The sequence below is a fragment of the Hippopotamus amphibius genome, chromosome 9 (assembly GCF_030028045.1).
Source record: "Hippopotamus amphibius kiboko isolate mHipAmp2 chromosome 9, mHipAmp2.hap2, whole genome shotgun sequence".
NCBI classification, from domain to species: Eukaryota; Metazoa; Chordata; class Mammalia; order Artiodactyla; family Hippopotamidae; genus Hippopotamus; species Hippopotamus amphibius.
In genome coordinates, this window is record NC_080194.1 from 84,864,303 (window position 1) to 84,892,005 (window position 27,703).

General features: G+C 36.4%; 1 protein-coding gene and 1 pseudogene across 1 annotated transcript; both read left to right on the forward strand.

Annotated features, from left to right (window-relative positions):
* The first annotated feature begins 12,386 nt into the window (after nt 1–12,386).
* LOC130860929 (olfactory receptor 8B3-like) lies at nt 12,387–13,337 on the forward strand. The gene has a single exon (XM_057749461.1). The coding sequence runs from the start codon at nt 12,393–12,395 to the stop codon at nt 13,335–13,337; it is 945 nt and encodes a 314-aa protein (XP_057605444.1). The 5' UTR covers nt 12,387–12,392.
* Nucleotides 13,338–24,306: 10,969 nt separating this feature from the next.
* Nucleotides 24,307–25,241, forward strand: LOC130829074 (olfactory receptor 143-like; annotated as a pseudogene).
* Nucleotides 25,242–27,703: the final 2,462 nt, after the last annotated feature.

The following is a 27,703-nucleotide window of genomic DNA, read 5'->3' on the forward strand; positions in this document are numbered from 1 at the left end:
TTAAGAAGATCATACACCATGATCAAGTAGGGTTTATCCCAGGAATGCAAGAATTCTTCAATATATGCAAATTAATCAATGTGATACATCATATTAACAAATTGAAGGATGAAAACCATATGATCATCTCAATAGATGCAGAAAAAGCTTTTGACAAAATTCAACATCCATTTATGATAAAAACTCTCCAGAAAGTGGGCATAGAAAGAAGTTATCACAACACAATAAAAGCCATATATGACAAACTAACAGCCAACATCATTTTAAGTGAAAAACTGAAAACATTCTCTCTAAGAACAGGAAGAAGACAAGGGTGCCCACTCCCACCACTACTATGCAATATAATTTTGGTAGTTTTAGCCCCAGCAATCAGAGAAGAAAATGAAATAAGAGGAATCCAAATCGGAAAAGAAGTAAAATTGTGGGGATAGAGGGAACCTACCTCAACATAATAAAGGCCATATGTGACAAATCCACAGCAAACATCCTTCTCAATGTGAAAAACTGAAAGCATTCCCTCTAAGGTCAGGAAAGAGACACAGATATCCACTCTCTCCACTACTATTCAACATAGTTTTGGAAGTCATTTTCACAGCAATTAGTGAAGAAAAAAATTAACAGAAATCCAAATTGGAAAAGAAGAAGTAAAACTGTCACTGTTTGCAGATGATATGCTACTATACATAGAAAATCCCAAAGATGCCACCAGAAAACGACTTGAGCTGATCAATGAATTTGGTAAAGTTGCAGGATACAAAATGAACACACAGAAATCTCTTGCATTTCTATACACTAGCAATGAAAGATCAGAAAGGGAAATTAAGGAAACACTCCCATTTACCACTGCAAGAAAAAGAATAAAATACCTAGGAATACACCTAACTAAGGAGGTAAAATACCTGTATTCAGAAAACTATAAGACACTAATGAAAGAAATCAAAGATGAGACAAACAGATGGAGAAATATACCGTGTTGTTGGATTGGAAGAATAAACATTGTGAAAATGACTGTGCTACCCAAGGCAATCTACAGATTCAAAGCAATCCCTATCCAATTACCATTGGCATTTCTTTTTACAGAACTAGAATAAAAAATACTGAAATTTGTATGGAGACACAAAATACCCCAAATAGCCAAAGCAAGCTTGAGGGAAAAAAATGGAGCTGGAGGAATCAGATTCCCTGACTTCAGACTATACTACAAAGCTACAGTAATCAAGACAGTATGGTACTTGCAGAAAAACAGAAATATAGATCAATGGAACAGGATAGAAAGCCCAGAGATAAACTATGGTCAACTAATGTATTACAAAGAAGGCAAGGACATACAATGGAGAAAAGCCAGTCTCTTCAATAAGTGGTGCTGGGAAAACTGGACAGCTACATGTAAGAAAATGAAGTTAGAACACTCCCTAACACCATACACAAAAATAAACTCAAAACAGATTAAAGATCTAAATGTAAGGCCAGACACTATAAAATTCCTAGAGGAAAACATAGGAAGAACACTCTTTGACATAAATAACAGCAAGATCTTTTTGGACCCACCTCCTAGAGTAATGGAAATAAAAACAAAAATGAATAAGTGGGACCTAATGAAACTTCAAATCTTCTGCACAGCAAAGGAAATTATAAGCAAGACAAAAAGACAGCCCTCAGACTGGGAGAAAATATTTGCAAATGAATCAACAAAGGATTAATCTCCAAAATATATAAACAGTTCATGCAGCTCAATATCATAGAAACAAACAACCCAATCAAAAAATGGGCAGAAGACCTAAATAAACATTTCTCCGAAGAAGACATACAGATGGGCAAGAGGCACATGAAAAGCTGCTAAACATCACTAATTATTAGAGAAATGCAAGTCAAAACTACAATGAGGTATTGCCTCACACTGGTTAGAATGGGCATTATCAGAAAATCTACAAACATTAAATGCTGAAGAGAGTGTGGAGAAAAGGGATCGCTGTTACACTGTTGGTGGGAATGTAAATTGATACAGCCACTATGGAGAACAGTATGGAGGTTCCTTGAAAAATAGAAATAGAGTTACCATATAACCCAGCAATCCCACTACTGTGCACATACCCAAAGAACACCATAATTCAAACAGACACATGCACTCCAATGTTCATTGCAGCCCCATTTACAATAGCCAGGACATGGGAGCAACCTAAATATGCATCAACAGATGAATGGATAAAGAAGATGTGGTACATGTATGCAATGTAATATTATTCAGGTGTAAAAAGGAACACAATTGGGACTTTTGTAGAGACGTGGATCGATCTAGAGGCTGTCATACAGAGTGAAGTGAGTCAGAAAGGGAGTAAGAAGTTTCATATATTAACACATATATGTGGAATATAGAAATATGGTACAAATCAACACTTTTGCAAGGCAGAAATAGAGATACAGATATAGAAAACAAAGATATGGCCACAAGTGGGGAAAGTGGGGGGGGTGGAGTTGAAGGGGAATGAATTGGGAGGTTGGGATTGCCATATATACATTACTAATAAAAAAATCAAATTGTACACCTTAAATATATGCAGTGTAGTGTATGTCAATTGTATCTCAATAAAAGGTCTTAAAAAAAAAAAAACAATTTCAGAAGTTATATATTGTATAGTTTCATTTGTTGTCTTCCTAGACCCAAATATAGAGATGAAGAGCAGGTTAGTGGTTGCTGGAAGACAGAGATGAATGTGGGAGTGGATAGGTATTACCATAAAGAGGTAGTGTAAGGGAATTCCTTTATGTTAGTGAAAGTGTTCTATATCATGATTGTGGTAGTTACATGAATCTATACAAGTGATTAAATCACATAGATCTACACACACACACTCACACATCAGAAATACACACAGCATATAAAATTGCTCAAAGCTGAAAAATGTCTGTAGTTTTGCTATTAAACTACAGTCGTCAAAGATATCACCATGGTAGGAAGCTGGGTGGATTTCAAGGGATTGTACCCTTTATATTTGAAATTTCCTGGGAATATATAATAATTTCAAAATTAAAAAAATCATGTCTTCGCATATGCATAATCATAAGTTAAAACATACATAGGAATTTTAAAGTCTTACTTCCTTGTAATGGAAGCGTATTTACAGTGATTTTTTCTTACAGATTTTATTTTAACCTATTAAAAGCACATTGAGTCAGAACATCTTAAGGTAATTAAATTTCCATGGAATCATTCTTATACTAAATAATGTTTTATTAAACAATAATCTCGACCGAAAATAATTGCAGAGGAGTAAGATGTGGAGATCACCTTCTTACTTACAAATACATCATGAATACATCTACTTGTGGAAAAGCTCCTAGGAGATATCTTCTAAATGCTGCAGGGGACCTTGGACCTCCAGAAAAGCAAGCAAATTCCCATGTAACTGGGTAGTGTAAAAGAAACAAGGAAAAAAAGAGATAATCTCGAGGAGACATGCCTCTCTGGGAGGGAGCTATGAATCGGGGAAGCTTCCCTACACTGGGAAGCCCCCTCTCTGGTGGGGACAGACTGGGGAGCTTTGGAGCCACTAGAGGAGAGAGCAACAGGTGTGTGGAGGGCAGAGTGGAAAGATTCCTGCACCAAGGATTCAGGCAACACTACTCAGCCAGAGACACTGGTCTGCTCACCCGCAGCAGTGGGTGGGGGCTGGGTGCCAAGGCTTTGGCTTCAGAGAACAGACACCAGGGAGAGAACTGGGGCTGGCTGCAAGAAAACTGGGGGGAAAGTGTGCCACAGCTAGCCAGGAGGGAGTTTGGGGGTAAGACTGGGCCTGATGGAGAGGCAGGAGACCTTTGTTTCAGGGTGCTTGGGAAGAGCTTGCTGCTCCACGAACTCACTCTCTGCAGAGTGGCACCTGTGTGAGCACCACCTGTGACCCATGGCTGCTAAACTGAAACAAAGAGCCTGTCGCCACCTCCATGCCCACCACCACACCTGTCACCATTGCTGCTAAGGTTCCTATGTGTAGGACAGGTCATTGGCTGCATCCTCCCAGGGGCGGGTGCAGCTCACCAGCACCAGTGTCCTGCTTTCAGTTTCAGGACCAGCTTCCCTAGGAGAGCGCTCAGCACACCTCAGGCTCAAGGCAACCTCTACTGCTGCAAGCACTCCTGCAAATGTCAACTGACTGCCATACTCCTACCTCTCCCCGACCTAAATTTACAAGTGAGCCCCAATCACCCTCTTTTGCCCCCTCTTGCCTAGGTGGGGAACTGATTCCTGAGAGCAGCCCACATGCAAAGAAGGGACCAAACCCAAAATGAATCCCCAAGGACTGTAGGATCAAAGAAGAGAAAAGGAAACAGCCACAGGAGGAGCAGATTTAATACCTAAAATAAGCTTGATAGACTCTGCATGTATGGATCACCTGAATAGATGAGTGTTTCTATAATAGATGCTATAGACTTAGGGGGCCACTGTGGACTGTAGGGGCAAATACCTGCAGGACTAATATCAGATTACAGTCTTAGCTCTCCACAGTACTCCACACAGCAGGTGCAGAGACCTACCTAGAAGTATTGGAGGACTTCCTGTGCAAGTGTGCACATCTCCTTCTGTAATTTTGACTGTTTAAAGTTGCTTTTACCACCTGCCTTGGGGATTTGTCTCTCCTTTCCCTTTCTTCCTTTTTTCTTCTTTTTTTCTTTTCTCTCTTTTTACCTCCTTTTTCTCCATCCTGTGCAACTTCAAGGTTCTTGTTGCCCAGGCCAGGGGTCAGACCTGGAATTCTAAGGCAGCAGAGAGGAGTCCAGGACGTTGGACCACCAGGTAACTCCCAAACTCATGGAATATTAATCAGCAAGTGCTGTCCCAGAGGTCTCATTCTTAACACTAACATTCAAATCCAACCAAAGGCCAGCAAGCTCCAGTGCTGGGTACCTCAACCAAAACAACTAGCAAGACAGGAACATAACCACACCCACTAGCAGACAGACAGCCTATAGTCATACTAAGCCCACATACATACCCAAACACACCAACAGATGTGGCCTTATGCATCAGAAGGATAAGATCCAGCTCCACACACAAGAACACAGGCACCAGTCCCCCCCACCAAGAAGCCTACACAACCCACTGGAGCAACCTCCCCACTGCAGACAGACAACAGAGTTAAAAAAAACTACGACCCTGCAACCTAAGAAAAGAAGACCCCAGACACAGTAAGTTAAACAAAATGAGAAAACTGAGACACATGCCTCTCATGAAGGAACAAAGTAAAACCCCACAAGACCAGGCAAATGAAGATGAGATAACCAGTCTACCTGAAAAAGAATTCAGAATAATGATAGTAAAGATGATCCAAGATTTCAGATATAGAATTGAGGCACAGATGGAGCAAATGAAAGAAATGTTTAACAAGGAGCTGGAAGAACTAAAGAGCAAACAAACAGTGATGAACAACACAATAACTGAACTTAAAAATACTCCAGAAGGAATGCAGAGCAGAATGACTGAGATGGAAGAATGGATAGGTTACCTGTAAGATAGAATGGTGGAAATAACTGACACAGAGCAGAATGAAGAAAAAAGAATGAAAAGAATTGGGGACATTCTCACAGATCTCTGGGACAACATTAAATGTACCAATATTTGAATTATAGGGGTCCCAGAAGAAGAAGAGAGAAAGAAAAGGTCTGAGAAAATATTTGAAGAGACTATAGTGGAAAACTTCCCCAAAATGGGAAAGGAAATAATTAATCAAGTCCAAGAAGTTCAGAGAGTCCCATACAGAATAAGAGGAGAAACACACTGAGGCACATATTAATCAAACTAATGAAAATTAAACACAAAGAAAAGATATTAAAAGCAGCAAGAGAAAAGCAACAAATAGCATATAAGGGAAAACCCATAAGGACAACAGCTGATCTTTCTGCAGAAACTCTGCAGGCCAGAAGGGAGTTGCAGGATATACTGAAAGTCTTGAAAGAGAAAAGCCTACAACCAAGAATACTCTACCAGAAAGAATCTCATTCAGATTCAATGGAGAAATCAAAAGCTTTACAGATGAGTAAAAGTTAAGAGAATACAGCACCACCAAACAAGCCTTACAACAATTGCTAAAGGAACTTCTCTAAGTAGGAAACACAAGAGAAGGAAAAGACCTACAAAAACAAACCCAAAACAATTAAGAAAATGGTAATAGGAACACATGTGTCAATAATCACCTTAAATGTAAATGGATTAAATGCTTTAACCAGAAGACACAGACTGGCTGAGTGGATACAAATACAAGACCTTTCTATATGCTGCCTACCAGAAACCCACATCAGACCCAGCGACACATACAGACTGAAAGTAAGGGGATGGAAAAAGATATTCCATGCAGATGGAATTAAAAAGAAAGCTGGAGTATCAATATTCATATAAGACAGATTAGACTTTAAAGTAAAGGCTATTACAAGAGACAAGGAAGGACACTACCTAATGATCAAGGGATCAATCCAAGAAGAAGATGTAACAATCGTAAATAGCTATCTATGCACCCAACAGAGGAGCACTTAAATCCATAAGGCAAATGTTAACAGCCATAAAAGGGGAAATCAACAGTAACAAAATAATAGTAGGATAATTTAATACCCTACATGCAGATCATCCAAACAGAAAATAAATAAGGAAACAAAAGCTTTAAATGACACATTAGATGATCTCAACTTGATTGATATTTAAAGGACATTCCATCCAAAAAATACTGAATACACTTTATTCTCAAGTGCACATGGAAATTCTCCAGGATAGATCATATCTTGGGTCACAAATCAAGCCTTGGTAAATTCAAGAAGATTGAAACTGTGTCAAGCATTTTTTCCAACCACAATGTCATGAGACTAGATATCCATTACAGGAAAAAAAAAATTGTAAAAAATACAAACACATGGAGGCTAGACAATATGCTATTAAACAACCAAGAAATCACTGAAGAAATCAAAGAGGAAATAAAAAAAATACCTAGAAACAAATGACAATGAATACATGAAGACCCAGAACCTATGGAATGCAGCAAAAGCAGTTCTAAGAGGGAAGTTTATAGCAATACAATCCTGCCTCAAGAAACAAGAAAAATCTCAAATAAACAACCTAACCTTACACCTAAAGCAATTAGAGAAAGAAGAACAAAGAAACCCCAAAGTGAGCAGAAGGAAAAAAAATCATGAAGATCAGAACAGAAATAAATGCAAAAGAAATGAAGCAAACAATAGCAAAGATCAATAAAACTAAAAGATGGTTCTTTGAGAAGATACACAAAATTGATAAACCATTAGCCAGACTCATCAGGAAAAAAGGGAGAAGCACACCAACAGAATTAGAAACAAAAAAGAAGTAACAACTAACATGGCAGAAATACAAAGGATCATGAGAGACTATGACAAGGAACCATATGCCAATAAATTGGACAAACTGGAAGAAATGGATAAATTCTTAGAAAAGTACAATCTTCCAAGACTGAACCAGGAAAAAATAGAAAATATGAACAGACCAATCACAAGCACTGAAAATGAGACTGTGATTAAACATCTCCCAGCAAAGAAAAGTTCAGGGCCAGATGGCTTCACAGGTGAATTTTATCAAACATTTAGAGAAGAGCTAACACCTACCCTTATCAAACTCTTTCAAAATATAGCAGAAGGAGGAACACTCCCAAACTCATTCTACGAGGTCACCATCACTGTGATACCAAAACCAGGCAAAGATGTCACAAAGAAACAAAATTAAAGGCCAATATCACTGATGCAAATATCCTCAACAAAATACTAGCAAACAGAATCCAACAGCACATTAAAAAGATCATACACCATGATCAAGCAGGATTTATCCCAGGAATGCAAGAATTCTTCAATATATGCAAATTAATCAATGTGATACATCATATTAACAAATTGAAGGATGAAAACCATATGATCATCTCAATAGATGCAGAAAAAGCTTTTGACAAAATTCAACATCCATTTATGATAAAAACTCTCCAGAAAGTGGGCATAGAAAGAAGTTATCAGAACATAATAAAAGCCATATATGACAAACTAACAGCCAACATCATTTTAAATGGTGAAAAACTGAAAACATTCTCTCTAAGAACAGGAAGAAGACAAGGGTGCCCATTCCCACCACTGTTATGCAATCTAATTTTGGAAGTTTTAGCCCCAGCAATCAGAGAAGAAAATGAAATAAAAGGAATCCAAATTGGAAAAGAAGTAAAATTGTCACTCTTTGCAGCTGACATATTATACATAGAAGATCTATAGAATCTACCAGAAAACTGCTAGCACTAATCAATGAATTCAGTAAAGTAGCAGGATAGAAAATTAATGCATGTCTTGCATTCCTATATGCTATCAATGAAAGTTTAGAAAGAGAAATTAAGGAAACAGTCCCATTTACCATTGCAACAAAAAGAATAAAATACCTACGAATAAATCTAAGGAGGCACAAGAGCTGTATATAGAAAAGTATAAGACACTGATGAAAGAAATCAAAGATGATACAAACAGATGGAGGGACATACCATGTTCTTGGATTGCAAAAATCAACATTGTGAAAATGACACTCCTACCCAAAGGAATTTACAGATTCAGTGCAATCCCTATCAAATTACAATGGCATTTTCCACAGAACTAGAGAAATAAATTTTACTATTTTGTATGGAAACAGAAAAGACCCTGAATCGCCAAAGCAATCTTGAGAAGGAATGACAGAGCTGGAGGAATCAGGCTCCCTGTCTTCAAAGTATACTACAAGGGTACAGTAATCAAGACAGTATGGTACTGGCACAGAAACTGAAGTATAGATCATTGGAACAGAATAGAATGCCCAGAGATAAACCCACACACATGCAGGCACCTTATCTTTGACAAAGGAGGCAAGAATATACAATGGAAAAAAGAGAGACTCTTCAGTAAGTGGTGCTGGGAAAACTGGACAGCAACATGTAAAAGAATGAAGTTAGAACACTTCCTAATGCCATACACAAAAATAAACTCAAAATGCCAGACACTATAAAAATCTTAGAGGAAAATATAGGCAGAACACTCTGTGGCACAAATCAAAGCAAGATCCTTTTTGACCCACCTCCTAGAGTAATGGAAATCAAATAAAAAAGAAAGAGATGGGACCTAATGAAACATAAAAGCTTTTGCACAGCAAAGGAATCCATAAACAAGAAGACAACCCTCACAATTGGAGAAAATATTTGCAAATGAAGCAACTGACAGAGAATTAATCTCCAAAATATACAAGCAGCTCATGCAGCTTAATACCAAAAAAGCCAATAACCCAATCCAAAAATGGGCAGAAGACCTAAATACACATTTCTCCAAAGAAGACATGCAGATTGGCAACAAGCACTTTAAAAGATCCTCAGCATCTCAAATCATTAGAAAAATTCAAACCAAAGCCACAATGAGATATCACCTCACACCAGTCAGAATGGCCATCATCAAAATATCTAGAAACAATAAATTTTGGAGAGGGTGTGGAGAAAAGGGAACCCTCCTGCACTGTTGGTGGGAATGTAAATTGGTACAGCCACTAAGGAAAACAGTATGGAGGTTCCTTAAAAAACTAAAAATAGAACTATCATATTACCCAGCAATCTCACTCCTGGGCATATACCATGAGAAGACCATAATCCAAAAAAAAAAATATGTACCACAATGTTCACTGCAGCACTATTTATAATAGCCAGGACATGGAAGCTACTGAAATGCCAATTAACAGATGAATGGATAAAGAAGATATGACACATATATACAATGGAATATTACTCAGCCATAAAAAAAAAGGAAACTGAAATATTTGCAGTGAGGTGGATGGACATAGAGTCTGTCATACAGAGCAAAGTAAGCCAGAAAGAGAAAAACAAATACAGTATGTTAACTCACATATTTGAAATCTAAAAAACTGGTACTGATGAACCCAGTGACAAGGCAAGAATAAAGATGCAGATGTAGAGAATGGAATTGAAGACCCGGGGTTGGGGGTGAAAGGGAATTTGGGACAAAGTAAGAGAGTAGCATAGACATAAATACACTATCAAATGTAAAATAGATACCTAGTGGGAAGCTGCCATGTACAACAGGGAGATCAACTCGTTGATGGATGTAGACATAGAGGAGTGGGATAGGGAGAGTGGCAGGCAGTTGCAGGAGGGAGGGCATATGGGGATATATGTATATATACAGGTGATTCACTTTGTTGTATAACAAAAACTGGCACAACAGTGTAAAGCAATTATATCCCAATAAAGAGCTTAGAAAAACAAACAATAATCTCTGAAATCAATGAACCGGGTTCTTTGTCTTATGTCTATAAAATTTGCATAAACACTGATTATTTAAATTGACTCAACTCTTATTAAGGGCCATAATAAATAAACTTTTCTGAAATATTCATATATCTTTGTGAACTTAAATTCTTAAAATTAATGTTACCTAGAATTATAATTAGTTAATTTTCAATGACATTCATTATTTGCATCTTTATAAGGGATAGCAGAGGATCTTTTCTCCTATGCTCTGGGGGATGTATAATCCCTGATGGGAAATTAACATTTACTGTAACAATTAGGGTGTAAACACAGACACTAATTTCTTCCCTGAAGAGCTTATCATAATGGGAAGGCCCTGGGGGACACCTATACCCAAATTTCTAATAGGGTCCAAAAGAATTATAAGCCTTAAGCAAATGCCATGTACTCTATGACATGGTGGTTCAGGTGTCAAGTCCATGGTTTCTATTCACAACCACTTAGTAAGTTTATAACTACAAGATTGTTGTAAATCTAGACTGACTCTTGGAACATTTAGACTGTGAAATCCATGCTGTGACCCTTTGCCAGTGAAGGAGGAAGATCCTGTGACTACATCTGCTCAGCCTTGATATCTCCAAGGCCAGTTCTTCTTCCAGGACAGCGGAGGTGAAACTTGCATAATGGTTCAGCACTGAATTCCCTCAATGGACTGAGGGTGAGTTAAAGAAGTTTCTATTTTTTGCTCACCCCTTCTGTTGCTGAAAAATGAGGAAAAGTATTTATATTGAATAACAAGAAACTCCAAAGTCTGGAGCTCTGACTCTACTTCTTGTATTGTTCTCAATATGCCCTCTGTGTTGGCTTCATCTTCATCCTGGGAGCAAGAGAACTGTAGCAGTTCCAAGTGACAAATCCAGAACATAGCAACATCAGAAGAGATTTGTTGGGTTTTTTTCTAAATTTTTTTATTGACATGTATTAAAAACAGAGGAAAGTTTATATAAGTATACAGCTTGAAATGCTTTCACAAACAATAATTAAGAATGAGCACTCAAATTAATTCTATTTCTCATTTATGCTGTCCTATAAAACCTAGGAAAGCACGTCCAATTTCCTTTATTAATTCTCTGTCCAACTAGGATAGAACAGAGGAGGGGAAAGTGTGGAAACATTGGAATGCATGGCTAAGTATAAAATTTACGTTACCAATGTTCACCTCAATACTATTATCGATTATTGACTTCCTGTGTTCTTATAGTAAAGTACCTGAAAACCTTAGAGACTATGAGAGACTTCCTGGTAGCAGAATATCTGGATAGTCTCTTCCCTGTAGGGATCCTTTCTTTTGTTTTTGAAAGACTGGCATCCCATTTTATTTTTTTAATTAATTAATTAATTAATTGGCTGTGTTGGGTCTTCATTGCTGTGCATGGGCTTTTTCTAGTTGTGGTGAGCGGGGGCTACTCTTTGTTATGGTGCGTGGGCTACTCTTTCTTGTGGTGCATGGGCTTCTCATTGCAGTGGCTTCTCTTGTTGAAGTGCATGGGCTCTAGGCACACAGGCTTCAGTAGTTGTAGCATGCAGGCTTAGTAGTTGTGGCTCATGGGCTTATTTGCTCTGTGCCAAGTGGGATCTTCCTGAACCAGGGATCGAATCCATGTCCCCTGCATTGGCAGGCAGATTCTTAACCCCTGGGCCACCAGGGAAGTCACTCCTTTCTTTCTTGATGGTCAAAACAGGGGACCCGAGGTACCTAGTAAGTTAATGGAAACATGAGTAGGCACTAGGAAGTGATGAATCAGATGAATAGTGGGGAGAAATGTGGATATATCCCCACCGCTGAAGCCCATCAGCAAGTAGGCTTGTTCCTTAGCTACCCCATCCCTCTATCTTTCAGTAAAGATAGAGCCATTGTTTATTCCATGCAGTTCATGCAACAAAAGACAGTGGTTTAAATATTGAGGGATGTGTACCTTCAGACTCTGTGAAGCAAAAGAGGACTTATGTGATCTCTGTCAGTCTGAGTCTCTTTCTCATGAAACTCCTATAAAAGAGAGTTTGTAAGGACAGAGCTGGTTCCCTGTTAATGGAATTTTCTTCTTTTCTCACAGATTTCCGCAGTTGAGAATGCTGGCTAGAAATGACTCCTTAGTGACGGAATTTATTCTTGCTGGATTAACAGACCGTCCAGAGCTCCAGCAACCCCTCTTTTCCCTGTTTCTGATGATCTACATGGTGACCGTGGTGGGCAACCTGGGCTTGATCATTCTTATTGGTCTAAATTCTCACCTCCACACCGCCATGTACTATTTCCTCTTCAATCTGTCCTTCATTGATCTCTGTTACTCTTCTGTTTTCACCCCCAAGATGCTGATGAACTTTGTAATCAGGAAGAATATCATCTCCTATGGCGGGTGCATGACTCAGCTGTTTTTCTTTCTGTTTTTTGTCATCTCTGAATGCTATATGTTGACGTCAATGGCCTATGATCGCTATGTGGCCATCTGTACCCCATTGCTGTATAAGGTCACCATGTCTCATCAGGTCTGTTTGGTGCTGTCTTTGGCTGCATATGTGATGGGGCTTGCTGGAGCCTCTGCCCACACAGGATGCATGCTTGGACTAACCTTCTGCAATGTTAATATCATCAATCATTACTTGTGTGACATCCTCCCACTCCTCCAACTCTCTTGCACCAGTACTTATGTCAATGAGATGGTAGTTCTCATTGTCGTGGGCATTAATATCACAGTACCCTGTTTCACCATCCTGATTTCTTACATCTTCATCCTCACTAGCATTCTTCATATCAAATCTGCTCAAGGAAGATCGAAAGCCTTCAGCACCTGTAGCTCCCATATCATTGCTCTTTCTCTTTTTTTTGGTTCTGCAGCATTCATGTACCTTAAATATGCTTCTCCTGGATCTAAGGACTTGGGAAAAATTTCTTCTGTTTTCTATACTAATGTGGTGCCCATGCTCAATCCTTTTATTTACAGTTTGAGGAACAAGGATGTCAAAGTTGCACTGAGGAAATCCCTGTTTAATATCCAGAAAAGAAACATGTCCTAATTTGATACAGCAGTATTATAAAGGAATTCAATTTTTTATTTAATTTTTATTAGTGTTTTCAAGAAGAGTCTTTGTTTATCTCCATGTTGCTCCTACATATTGTGTTTTATTTGGTATATTAGACTTTTATCACTTCCCTCATTGCTGCTCTTGTCTCCTGTTTGGCCTTTGTATCTCTTGCACCTTATGTAAGTTTACTAAATAGTGTAACTAACAACATGTTTATAAAAGGAATAAACATGTTGACCTTTTTGAAAATAATTTTTTCATATTTTTATCTTCTGGGTTATTAATAATCTCGACAAATATGATGAATCATAAATCACAGAGAGTTAAAATTATATCTTGCCCATCTAAACACAGTATTGCCAGATACTGTAGAAGCATTCTTATTGTTGTCGATAATATTGCCTGTATAGGCAACAGGATTCATTAAAATGACTTAATAGAAACTAATATATAGCTTAAAGTAAGATCAGATTCTTTTATCTTTTCCTTTTGTTCTCTCTTTATTATCAACTTTATTTTTATATTTTATCCTTTCTTGTTCCCTTTGAGAATGGCAAAATCATTAACCTATAGCACCTGTCTTTGGGAGCCTCTATCAGCCCAGTTCATTTCATATTGAAGAGAATATGTGTAGCTCCACCTTTTTTTGCAACAATGGCATAAACTGAGTATGATTAAAGGAATAATACGTATGTACCTTAGGATCCCAGTAAAGGGGCTGACTGGTTTATCGTAAAACTTTCATTTGTTATTATCTAAATTGACATGAAATATTTTGAAAAAGAGCATATATTTCATACTGCAGAGTATTTTACTATCAAACATAATATACATACTAAAATTTTCACTGAACATTTATTTATGGTTTCATATATGATAAAAAAGATCAGTATAATATCTATCAAGGGTATAAAATATTTCCAACATAGTTTAGTTAGTATTTATAGCTGTATTTACCCCCAAGTATGTGTGTCCTCAAAAACCTAGCTCAGTATATGGGATATGTAAGTTTTAAAATAGCTTATTTAGTCAAATCAGGGCAAGTGAACTTGATGATGTCACTATGTAGTTCAACTTTGGCTGAATATCTTCATACTTGGAGAAATATTTGTATAAATAGATATACTTAGTACTAAAAACTGAGATGATATATATTATAGTATTGTGAGTTCTTACTGGTTTCCTTACTTAAATACTTGGTAGACATACTTTGAGTCCATAGAATCATGTAAATAGGGTACACAAAATATTTTGGAAATAAATTATTTAGATAAGATTAGACAGACATCTATCTTTCATTCTAAATTTTCCCATACCCCTTGGATTTACCACACTTTGATTTGTATACCTGAAACTTTACACCTGGCCATTCAGAATATAGTATTAACTTCTTTTCGTCTGTTTAGGAACTTTTATTGTCTTTTTTTTTTTTTTTTTACTACAAACAGTGTTTTTCATGCCGGAATTTACTTTTTTTAATTAATGTTTATCAAAGTATAGTTTATTTAGAATATTATATTAGTTTCAGGTGTACAGCATAGTGATTCAGTATTTTTACAGATTATATTCCATTAAAAGTTATTACAAGATAATGTCTATAATTCTCTGTGCTATACAGGATATTCTTGTTGCTTATCTGTTTTATACATAGTGATTTGTATCTCTTAATCCCATACCTCTGTTATCCCTCTCTCCACTGGTAACCTCTAATTTGTTTTCTATATATGTGAGTCAGTTTCTGTTTTGCTATATGCATTTGTTTTATTTTTTAGATTCCACATAAGAGTGATATCATACAGTATCTGTCTTTCTATATCAGGCTTAATTCACTAAGCATAAAATTTTCTAGATCCATCTATATTACTCTAAATGGCAAAATTTCATTCTGTTTTATGGCTAATATTCCATCATATGTATATCCACTTGACAGTTGATGGACACTTGGGTTGCTTCCATTTCTTGGTTATAGTGTTGCTATGAATATTAGGGTGTATGTTTCTTTTTGAATTAGTGTTTTCACTTTTATCTAGATATATACCCAGGAGTGGAATTGCTGGGTCATATGATAGTTCTAATTTTAGTTTTTTGTTGACCCTCCATATTGTTTTCCATTGTGGCTGCACCAATTTACATTTACACCAACAGTATATAAGGGTTCACTTTTCTCTACATTTTTGTCAACATTTGTTATTCATGGTCTTTTTGATGATAGCCATTCTGGCAGGTGTGAGATAATATCTCATTGTGGTTTTGATTTGTATTTCTCTGATGATTAGCATTTCTCTGATGATTAGCAATGTTGAGCATGTTTTCATGTGTCTATTGCCAACTGTATGTCTTTTGGAAAAAAATGACTCTTCAGGTCTTCTGCCCATTTCTTAATTGGGTTGCTTGTGTTCTTGATATTGGTTTCTATGGGCTGTCTAAATATTTTAAATATTAACCCCTTGTTAGTTATATAATCTGCAAATATTTCTGCCATTTCATTAGGTTTTTTTTTTTTGTTTGTTTGTTTTGTTGATAATTACCTTTGCTGTAAAAAATCTTTAAAGTTTAGCTAGGTCACATTTATTTATCTTTGCTTTTGTTTCCTTTGCATTAGGAGATACATTGAAAAACATATTGCTATAATTTTTGTAAGGAGTGTTCTGCCTATATTTTCTTCTAGGAGTTTTATGATTTCAGGCTTTAATTTAGGTTTTTAATCCATTTTGAATTTATTTTTATATGGTTTGGGTAAATGTTCCAATCTCATTGTTTTACATGAAGCTGTTCAGTTTTCCCAGCACCACTTATTGAAGAGACTGTATTTTCTCCATTTCATATTCTTGCCTCCTTTGTCATAGATTAATTTAGCATAAGTGCGTGGATTCATCATTGGGCTGTCTGTTCTCGTCCATTGATCTATGTGCTAGTATGTCTGTTTTGATTACTGTAGCTTTGTAGTATAGTCTGAGGTCTTGGCGGATGATAATCCCAGCTTTGTTCTTTTCTCTTAAGGTTACTTTAGAAATTTCAGTTCTTTTGTGGTTCCATATGAATTTTAGGATTATTAGTTCTAGTTCTTTGATAAATGTCATGGGTATTCTGATAGGAACTGAATTAAATCTGTGTGTAGATTGGGTGTCATATGGCCATTTTAACAATATTAATTCTTCAAATCTATGAACACAGGATATTCTTCCATTTTTTTGTATCTTCTTCAACTGTCTTCATTCATATTTTATAGCTTTCAGAGTATAGGATTTTCCCCTTTTTGGTTATGTTTATTCCTAGGTATTCTATTCTTTGAATGTGATTTTAAATGAGATTTTTAAACTTTCTTTTTCTGATATTTCATTATTAGTATATGGAAAAGAAACAGAATTTTGTATATTAATCTTTCATCTTTTAACTTTGCTGAATTCATTCATTAGTTCTAATAGCTTCTGTGTAGAGACTTTAAGGTTGTCTATAAAGGTATCATATCATTTGCAAATAGTGATAGTTTTACTTCTTCCCTTCCAATTTGGATGCCAATTTATTTCTTTTTTCTTGTCTGATTCCTGTGGCTAAGACTTCCAATACTGTGTGAAATAGAAGTGGTGAGACTGGGCTCCTGTCTCATTCCTGGTTTTAGAGCAAAGACCTTCAGCCTTTCACCACTGGCTATGATGATAGCTGTGTTTCTCATAACTGGCCTTTATTATGTTCAGATATGTCCCCTCTATATGCATTATCCTGAGAGTTTTTATCTTTATTGGATATTGAATTTTACAGAATGCATTTTCTGCATCTGTTGAGATGATCATGTGATTTTTATCCTTCCTTTTGTTAATGTGGTGTATCACAATGATTAATTTGTGAATATTGAACCAACCTTGCATCCATGGAATAAATTCTACTTGATCATCATGGAAGATATCTTTTATATATTGTTGGATTTGGTTTGCTAATGTTTTGTTGAGGATTTTTGCATCTACATTCATCAGAGGTATTTGTGTGTGTGTGTGTGTGTGTGTGTGTGTGTGTGTGTGTGTGTGTGATGTCTTTGGTTTTGCTGTCAGCGTAACAGTGGCCCTATAGAATGAATTTGGGAGTTTTCTATTCTTTTCAAATTTTTGGAACAGTTTGAGAAGTATTAGCTCTTTTTCATATGTTTGATAGAGTTCCCCTGTGAAGCTGTTCAGTCCTAAACTTTTGTTTGCTGGAAGATTTTTTTAAATTCCAAATTCAATTTCATTATTAGTGATCACTCCATTCAAATTGTCTGTTTCTTGATTCTGTCTGTCCTGCCAGGTTTTGTTTCTAGAAATCTGTCTATTTCCTCTAGGTTGTCCAGTTAGTTGGTCTGTAACTGTTCATAGTATTCTCATGATTTTTTATCCTCTGTGATATCAGTTGTTCTTTATCCTTTTTCTTTTCTAATTTTGTTTAGTTGGATCCTCTTTCCTTTCTTTTTGGTGAGTCTGGCTAACAGGTGATCACTTTTTCTTAAGCTCTTAGTTTTGTTGGTCTTTTCTGTTATTTTTTTCTATCCCTATTTTATTTATTTCCTCTCTGATGTTTATTATTTCCTTCCTTCTACTGACTTTGGGCTTTGTTTGTTCTTATTTTTATAGTTCCTTTTAAAGGTATGTTTGGTTTGTTATTTGAGATTTTGCTGTTTCTTGAGGAAGGCCTTTATCAGTATAAGCTTCCCTCTTAGAATTTCTTTTGATGCATCCCATAGATTTTGGAGTGTTGTGTTTCCATTTTCATTTGTCCTGAGGTATCTTCTGATTTTCTCTTTGATTTCTTTGTTGACCCATGTGTTTGTGCTTTTCTATTTATGTTTCTGTAATCAGATTCTAGTTTCATACCACTGTGGCTGGAAAAAATGCTTGATATAGTTTCTAGGCCCTCAGATTTGTTGAGAATTTTTTATGTTGCCAAATATGTGATCTATCCTGGAGAACTTTCCATGTGCACTTGAAAAAAATGTGTATTCTGCTGATTTTGGATGAAATGTCCTATAGATCTCAATTAAGTCCATATGGTCTTTTGTTATAATGTGTTTTAAAATTTATTTTGTTTGATATGAGAATTTGCCCCCTGCTTTCTTGACATTTCCATGTGCATGAAATATTTTTTCCCATCCCTTCACTCTCAGTTTGTGTCCATCTTTAGCTCTGAAGTGAGTTTCTTCTAGGGAGCATACAGAAGTGTCTTGTTTTTTTCTTTTTTTAAATAAATAAATTTATTTATTTATTTATTTATTTATTTATTTATTTGCTTCATTGGTTCTTTGTTGCTGCACATGGGCTTTCTCTAGTTGCAGGCTTTCTCTAGTTGAAGCAAGCGGGAGCTACTCTTCATTGTGGTGGGTGGGCTCCACCCTACAGTGGCCTCTCTTGTTGCAGGGCACAGGCTCTAGGCACACAGACTTCAGTAATTGCAGCACACGGGCTCAGTAGTTGTGGTCATGTGCTCTAGAGCACAGACTCAATAGTTGTGGCACATGGGCTTAGTTGCTCCATGGCATGTGGGATCTTCCTGGAGCAGGGATCGAACCCATGTCCCCTGCATTGGCAGGCAGATTCTTAACCACTGTGCCACCTAGGAAGTCCCAGGGTCTTGTTTTTTATACCATCAACCACTCTATAGCTTTTGATCAGAGCATTTCTTCCATTGACATTTTAAGTAATTATTGATAGGTATGTACTTACTGCCACTTAAGTATTTGCTTTTAAGTTGGTTTTGAAGTTCATTTCTTTTTCTTTTTGTTTCTTTATTGTTGTTTGATGATTTTCTTTCCTAATATGCTTGTTCCTTTCTTTTAGGTTTTGTGTATCTACTGAAGGATTTTGATTTGTGGTTACCATGGGTTTTACATATGTCAACTTTTAATCTTATCTACTTGTTTTAAACTGATCATCATTAAGTTAAACACATTCTAAAAGATCTACAATTTTTACTCACTGTCTCTTATTTTGTGCTTTTGATGTCTTATTACACATAATTATGTTCATCCCTTAACTATTTATTGAAGGTGCTTTTACAGTTTTTTGTCTTTTAATCTTCATGTTTGATTACTTAAGTTGTTGATCCTCAGATTTTACTATATATTTGCCTTTTCTAGTGGGATGTTTCTTTTCCTGTAGATTCTACTTTTTCACTTAGATAAGACCCTTCAACATTTCTTTTAGATAGGTTTAGTATTAATGAACACTTAGTTTTTGATAGTCCAAGAAGTTCTTTATCTTGCCTTCTATTCTATATGGTAATCTTGTTAGGTGGAATGTCCCGGGTTGCAGGTTTTTTCCCTTTCAATATTTTGAATATATCATGACACTCACTTCTGACCTGTAAAGTTTCTGCAGAGAAATCAGCTGAGAGCCTTATGGGAATTTCCTTGTATATGAGTCCTTGTTTATTTCTTGCTGCCTTTAGAATTCTCTCTTTAGTTTTAACTTTTTTTAAAATCTTTTTCTTTTAACATTTTAATTAGGATATGTCTTGGTGTGGGTTTTTTTTTTTTTTTTTTTGGCTTAATCTTGTTTGGGACCCTCTGTGCTTCCTGTAACTGAATATTTGTTTGTTTCTTCACATTGGGGAATTTTCAGCTGTAATTTCCTCAAATACATTTTTGATCTCTTTCTCTCTGTTTTAGCCTTATGGAACTCCTATAATGTGAATATTAGAACACAATATTATCTTAGCAATGTCTTAAATTGCTTCCATTAATTTTTTTTTTTTTTTGCTTCTGCTGTTCAGATTGGGTTATTTCCATTATTCCTTCTTCAGGATCACTTATGGATTCTTCCGAATCACTTAGTCTGCTATTCCTTCCTTCTAGTGTGTTTTTCATTTCAGCTATTGAATTCTTCTTTTCTGATTGCTTTCTAAAAATATTTCTAGTTCCTTGTTAAAAAGTTCAGTGTTTACATTGATTATTTTCCCCAGTTCCCTTACATTGAAAAAGTCCTGAATTTATCCTGTACAAAACTATGTGATAGTCCATACCACACATTTTTGCATAGTGTAATAATTATAGAATCAATTTTGGATTCATAGATACCTATGTATGAACTTTGCTCTGCAGTAGCTGGTTTGACCTTGTAACAACTGATTAATTCTTCCCAGCATTAGGTTTTTATATATGAGACAATGATGTCTGATATAGAGGGTGGTTATGAGGGCAACAAGGGGAAAGGCATATAATGAATTTAGCACTATGATTCACTAACAGTAATGAAGAGTGGTGCAAATCTTAGTTTCCTTGGTTATCTCCCTAATTATACTGAGATATCATAGAGACAAAGCCTAAATCTCATTTTGCTTTTGTTCACTGTGTCTTGTAGTCTAAATGCTCAGCAAATGTTCATTGGATGAAATGAATCAGTAAAATCTCTACGTAATGAGTCTCTTTATGAAGTTTTAGTCATCTACTCCGAATATAACAGAATTACTGAAGACCTGGAGCTCTAACTGCCAGGTTTCAGGTTCCTGCAGACTTAGTGTCTGCCTAGAAATCCAGCAGAGGACTCTGGTTAAAATGGCAGACTTAATGTAGGCAACTCACTTCTATTTCTTCCTGAAAATCACTGACATGGCAGATAAGAGATTAAAAATGGCATTAACCCACAAGTACCAAAAAAAACCCCACCACTTCAGAGGGACACAGCCACAAAATTTTAGAATTTAGAAAGCAGATAATGATTGGTATTTGCTTTGTTATATTCATAATGCCTGACATTAAGAATGAACTGTGAGAACTAAGAAAACAACTGATTTACACCATATTGCCTCTCATATACCCAGAATTTGGGGACACAATGTATCTTTAGGAGAAGTCATGAGGGTGATGACAGAACAAATAAAATTCTTAAAAGTCTGTTTAAGAAGTAATTAGATCTTTATATCTCCTCTACCTATCCATGTAGTCAGATGACTATACAAAGCTAGAGATTTATTCCTTAAAGAAAATCAAACAGTCTCTATATTAGGAGGCTATATGCACATTTGAGTGAGAGTTTACTATAATGAAAGCAAGGCAGGAAAGTAGAAATTTCACCTAATGAATGTTGACATCATTGGCCTTCTTCCTCCTCTTAGCTCAGAGAATGCTGAACATACTGAGAAGAATTTATAAGAGCTGGAAAAGAAGTTGGAGAAGGATCAGGGAAAGTCTATGAAATAATAAGAAAAAAAAAGAATATGAAGACAAAAACAATCAATGTATGATGGATTAACTTGGAATATTGCTTACAATAGTATTAATAATGTAACACAGTAATATTAATCTCATGTAATTTATGATGATAATCATATAGTTAGAAATTAGGAATAGGGAACAGGAAGAGAAAGGGGGATGTGTGTGTGTGTGTGTGTGTGTACATGCGCATTTGTGTAGTGATGATGGGGGGAGGTGACGGTGGTCCAAATTCTCAAATTCCATAGGAATTCAAATTAGAACACTTTTAGAGTAACCCAAATTTGAGGTGGAGAGAGACTACAGAAGCTGTATAAGTGAGAAGAATGACCAAAGTTTTCAAGGAGATGGATTCTTTGGGAATTGAAGATGGATGAAAATGATGAGTGAGAAGAAGTTGTTTAATCTATGGATTAGTTCCCTGGAGGTTGGTGAAATAATTTTGAAAGTGATGACCCAGAGGAGCAGCACCAGGAATCATAAGAAAATCAAGAATTAAATTTGGGGCATTTTGAGTTGATGGAATATACATGGAAACATGATAGGATTGTCTGAGGGGCAGTGGAATAGAAGCCCATGCTATGCATATATGTCGGCAATTTGCAAACAAGGGTGATTTTCCCAACTAAGGGACCTATGAGAATGTCTGGAGAACATACTGTCACAACTGGTGATGGGGGATACTCATAGGTAGAGACCAGGGATGCTTACATCCTGTAATACACAGGGCAGCACCACAACAAAGAATTATCTAGTCCAAAATGTCATCAGTGCCAAGGTCGAGAAGCCCTGATATAATGAATATTGATTAGGAGCAAGGGGAGCAGTACGAATGCTTGTATTTTCAGGCTCATTATATTTCAGGCATGTTTCTAATACTTGTGTGACTTTAATTTAATCCCCGAAGCAACCCTATGAGATAGTTCTTTTACTAGCCTCATCGTATAGATGTATATAGGGGTAAGTATACAAAATATACAAGGATCAGAAAGATTATATGATTATCTGTAGTCTTACAGTTAAGAAGTTTAACATCCAGATTTAAACTCAGTCTGACTTGAGGGGCCCACTCTCAATGATTTTGCTGCAGCACATCTTTATAGAGGTGAAATCCATAAGCATGGACAGTGCTAAAGGTATGATATACTATTTCACTACTGCAATCCCAGAGGCTCTAGAAAACTGCTAAAAAAGGCAAGTGATCATGCCCCAGACATTCCTTTTTTAGCACTATGTATAGACACCAGGAGATGATGAAGAAAGTGAATATTGGGGCATCCATTCATCTGCTTTGGGGATTAAGAATTATCAATGGGAAATTGTAAACTGAGTAGAACATTGTGTCTTAAAAGATCTATGACACAGGATGGAAACATAAACTCATTAATTTCTACCCCTCAGTGGGCTCATTTAATTTGAAAGGAAATCACGAGGGAGAAAATAATTTTCTGTGCTTCTAATCAATTTTCCCAGAACTACAGGGCATGGAATAGATTCTCATTTGAGTCGACTGATTGTTCTGGGGCTCATATAATGTTGCTTTCCTCCTTGCAAATAAAGAGGATCTTCTGGGTGAATTCTCAAATAGAAATTATGGCTTGTTGCCCAGCACACCTCTTTTAGCAAGTCAAAGACTGAGGACCATGCTGATGGATATTGCCTCCTTCACTGTCAGATACTTGGACCCTCTCAGGACTGTAGGGCAGAAGGAGCCTTAAGGTTCAGTGGCAGTGAGGCATCTAGGGAAAAAAAGGTGAGGGTTGAATCACATTTGTCTATAAATTATAATACATAAGTCAACGGTTCTGGGGGAACCTATCTATTTATTGCTTTTTCAGCCCTGATCCTTAATGGGAACATTGAAGAAGGGAACAAATGGCATGCAGAGACACTGGGAGACTACTAGTATTCTTTCTGGACAGAGACAAACAACAGTATTAAGATTAGAAGGGAGAAAATGAGGAATCATTGGAAATAATCATAATAAGTCTTGCTTTTCGCATGACTTATCTGTTTATAGAAAACTGAGATTATAAACCAGGAAATCCGCAACTCTCTTGTAAAGCAGAGAGGAAAGTTCCAGTTTTTTGTTTGTTTCAGGTTCTATCATGAATTTTTTTTTTGACATACAATAAACTGCATATATTTAAAGTGTACAATTTTATATTTCTTTCATTATTAGTAATGTATATTTGGAAACCCAGTCTTCCAATTCATCTCACTCAAGCCCCAAATTTCCCCACTTGGTGTCCATATATTTGTTCTCTACATCTGTGTCTCTATTTCTGCCTTGCAAACCTGTTGATCTGTACCATTTTTCTAGATTCCACATATATGTGTTACTATATGATATTTGTTTTTCTCTTTCTGACTTACTTCATTCTGTATGACAGTCTCTAGGTCCATCCACATCTCTACAAATATCTCAATTTCATTCCTTTTTATGACTGAGTAATATTCCATTGTATATATGTACCAAATCTTCTTTACCCATTCATCTGTTGACAGACATTTAGGTTGCTTCCATGACCTGGCTATGGTAAATAGTGCTGTAGTGAACATACGGGGTGCATGTGTTGTTTTGAATTATGTTTTTCTCTGGGTATATGCCTGGTAGTGGGATTGCTTGGTCATATGGTAATTCTATTTTTAGTTTTTTAAGGAACCTCCATACTGTTCTCCATAGTGGCTGTATTAATGTACATTCCCACCAACAGTGCAAGAGGGTGAAAGTTCCATTGTTAATCTCAATTTCTACCCCTGTTCTTGCAGGTCACAACTGTGCAGTGAATGGGTATGGAAAATGCCTCCTCTGTGACTGAGTTTATCCTTATGGGATTGACAGACAAACCTGAATTCCAGCTGCCCTTGTTTTTCCTATTTTGGTGAACTGCATGGACACTGTGATGGGCAATTTGTGCTTAATGAGTCTAATTTGTCTGAATTCACACTTTCACACCCCTATGTACTCTTTTCTCTTCAATCTGTCCTTTATTGATCTCTGTTACTCATTTGTCTTTATCCCCAAAATGCTACTGAACTTTATTTTAGAGAGGGATATCATCTCCTTTACAGGATGCATGTCTCAGCTATTTTTCTTCTGCTTTTTTATCAACTCTGAGTGCTATGTGTTGACAGCCATGGCCTATGATCACTATGTGGCCATCTGTCAGCCCCTACTGTACACAATCACCATGTCCCCTCGGGTCTGTTCTCTGCTGATATCTGGTTCATATGTGATGGGGTTTGCTGGTGTCATGGTCCACACAGGGTGTATGATCAGGCTGACCTTTTATGATTCCAACATTGTCAATCATTACATGTGTGACATCTTCCCCGTCCTCCAGCTCTCCTGCAGCAGCACTTATGCCAAGGAGCTTGTGGTTTCTGTTATTGTGGGCACAGTTATCATAATATCTAGCCTCATTATCTTTATTTTTTATGCCTTGATCCTTTATAATATCCTTCACACACCATCAGCTAAAGGTTGGTCCAAAGCCTTCAGCACCTGTGGCTCCGCATAATAACAGTTGGTCTGTTCTGTGGATTTGGGCTGCTCACTCATGTCAGGCCATCATCTGTTGAGTCTGTGGGTCAAGAAAATTTTTTTTTCAGTATTTTATACTAATACGGTACCCATGCTGAACCCTATCATTTATAGCCTCTGGAACAATGATGTCAAAATTTCTGTGACGAAGACCCTGAAGAGCACTACAAATTGACCTGAACCATTTATGCCTCTTTTTTTGTCTTTTAATTCTCTTCCTGCTCCACTTTATCCTATTCCTTCTATTCCTTTCTTTTTTTTTTTCATTTTCTTCATTTGTCTTTATAAATTCTTCTTGGCAAAATTTCTTCTCTAATTTTTTTTCTTTTCTCGCCATGTGATATAACCCCATGGACCTATTCTTGGACTAGTGAGTCATCTTCAGCCCGACCTGACCCCATACAAGTTAGAGACAATGGGCCAATAAACTTTTCCATCTACTTCTTTTCTTGTGTCATTCCCTTCCAAGGTAAACCATGGAGGGTTATGATAGCTAACTTTTTTCTTTCTTTAGTTTTATTACATAGCACCCTTTACTGTTTCAATGTTATTATTACTGACAATTTCATAAAAGAGAGAAGGAATGACAAAAATTGTGGATATGGTAAACCTGTAAATATTTCAGACTTATTTTTTTCATGACTCTTGTTCTAGTTTTTCAGTGCACACACACACACACACACACACACACACAGCAATTGAATACTTTGTTGAACCAAGGTTCTTTATTCTTGAGAATGCTTGAGAATGTATCAACTACACTATTCTGCCCACCTTTCTCAATCCACACCAATAAGAAATGCCTCTGTTTATTGCCTTGGTCAACTGTATTTTGTCAGAAGTGCAATTGAAATTGTTACCAAGTTATCTGTGTATCTGTGGATTGTGATTGTGATTAAAAATTAACCAATAGTAATTTTGGCTACAGCATAGATATCACATGTAATGTCAGGATTCTTTGTCTAACTGCAAAAGAGGGGTTCCCCTTTGCAAAGGAAGATCTATTTCCTACTTTCAAAAAACAAACAAAAATAATGGCAGACACCATGTCCTATTGGGATTTATTTATTCAGCCTGTAAATTTGACTCCTTCCTTCTCTCTCTCAGCTGAAAAATCTGTAATTCTGTAATGTGTGCCACATTTTTATAAATCCTATTAAAAGATAAGTCTCCCCATCCAGTTTTTTAAGTGAATAAATAATTATGTGACTTTATCAAGATAACACAGCTAATGATGCAGAGCCCAGTTTTTGAATCCACTGTTTATCTCTCGAAGAAATGGACTGAAGGAAAGAATCATGAATGGACAGAGAGAACTTCTTCAGAGTTGTTTCTGAATGAAAATGGACATTTTCATGGGAATGATAACTGTGGCAGAGGGATATTCTACAAGGCTCTGGTGCCTAACTAGAAAAATGTACCTGCTCCTGGAAAAGTTTAATTAAGCAGGGTAAACAGGGTTAGTTACAAGGAGATACATATCACAATCTATTTACAATAGTCTTCACTTCCTGGGAGAATGAAGCTGAAAAGTTTGAGGACAAGCCTCCCTGGGGAGGCATGTCACAATTTTCATAGTAGTATAAGTACTTTAGCAAGCCTGTTATGCTATCATTTGGAAGTAAGAATAAAAGAGTTCTCAATAATAAAAGCTATAGAAAATAAAGCTCTACAAATTTTTCTTATTTTATGTGTAACTCAGAAGATAAATTCTCTACTGTCCTTTGCAACCTAGAAAGGGGTTCCTGGCAGGGCAAGAGAAAAGGAGGTTTGATGTGAGAGCACTCCCATGGTTTTGGCAAGAACCAAGAACAATGGGACAAATGACCATTCACTGCTCCATTTTGAAAGTGCAGCCAAAGAGGCACTCCACTCCACCATCTGATTGCCAGCTATGCAGCCACGTGCAGAGGGAGGCAGAGCCCATTGTGGTTTAGAGGCCTGTGGAGCTGCTGAAGGAGTTTGTGTTTCAGGTGCCTGAGGAGCACAGCAGTTACCTGTAAGTGCTGAAGTCAGTGGCAGTGGGAGGCCAGGCAGGCCATCTTGATGTTCACTGCTCCAGGCAGATGCCTAGTCTCCATCTTTCCATTTCAGATACTTCTGTCCATTCCCAGCACCCTCTTAGTACCATCTGAGCAAGTATGAGTGCCTTAAGAATGCACAAGCCTTCAGTGAATTCGGGCTTCTTTCTTATTTTGAAGAATTTCAAATAAAAAAGTGGAAGTTGTTCTAGATTGCTTTAACATTAAATTTGTCAATGAGAGAGAAAAGTTCTTATGTTATTTGAATGATTTAAATTATAAATTTTTGGATGATTTAAAAAATGATTTAAAACTATGTTATTTACTTTTACATTCAGTATTTCTTGTGTTGATTGTAAAAAAATGGTTATAATTATTAAGTTTTCATCAGTAATTGCTGTTTAATTCATAAAACCTGGTAGAAAAAGCTGTGTTCCAGAAGCAAACACACATTTTAATTTAGGATTATATTTTATTTGGAAATATTATCTAATAAATAAAGTAATTATAATTTTGTTTTAATTGTAAGTGCATTTTGAGTTTTAAATAATTTAAATTAATTTGATATATATATATAAATACTGTTTTATCTTGTTTTACCATCAAACATAACATA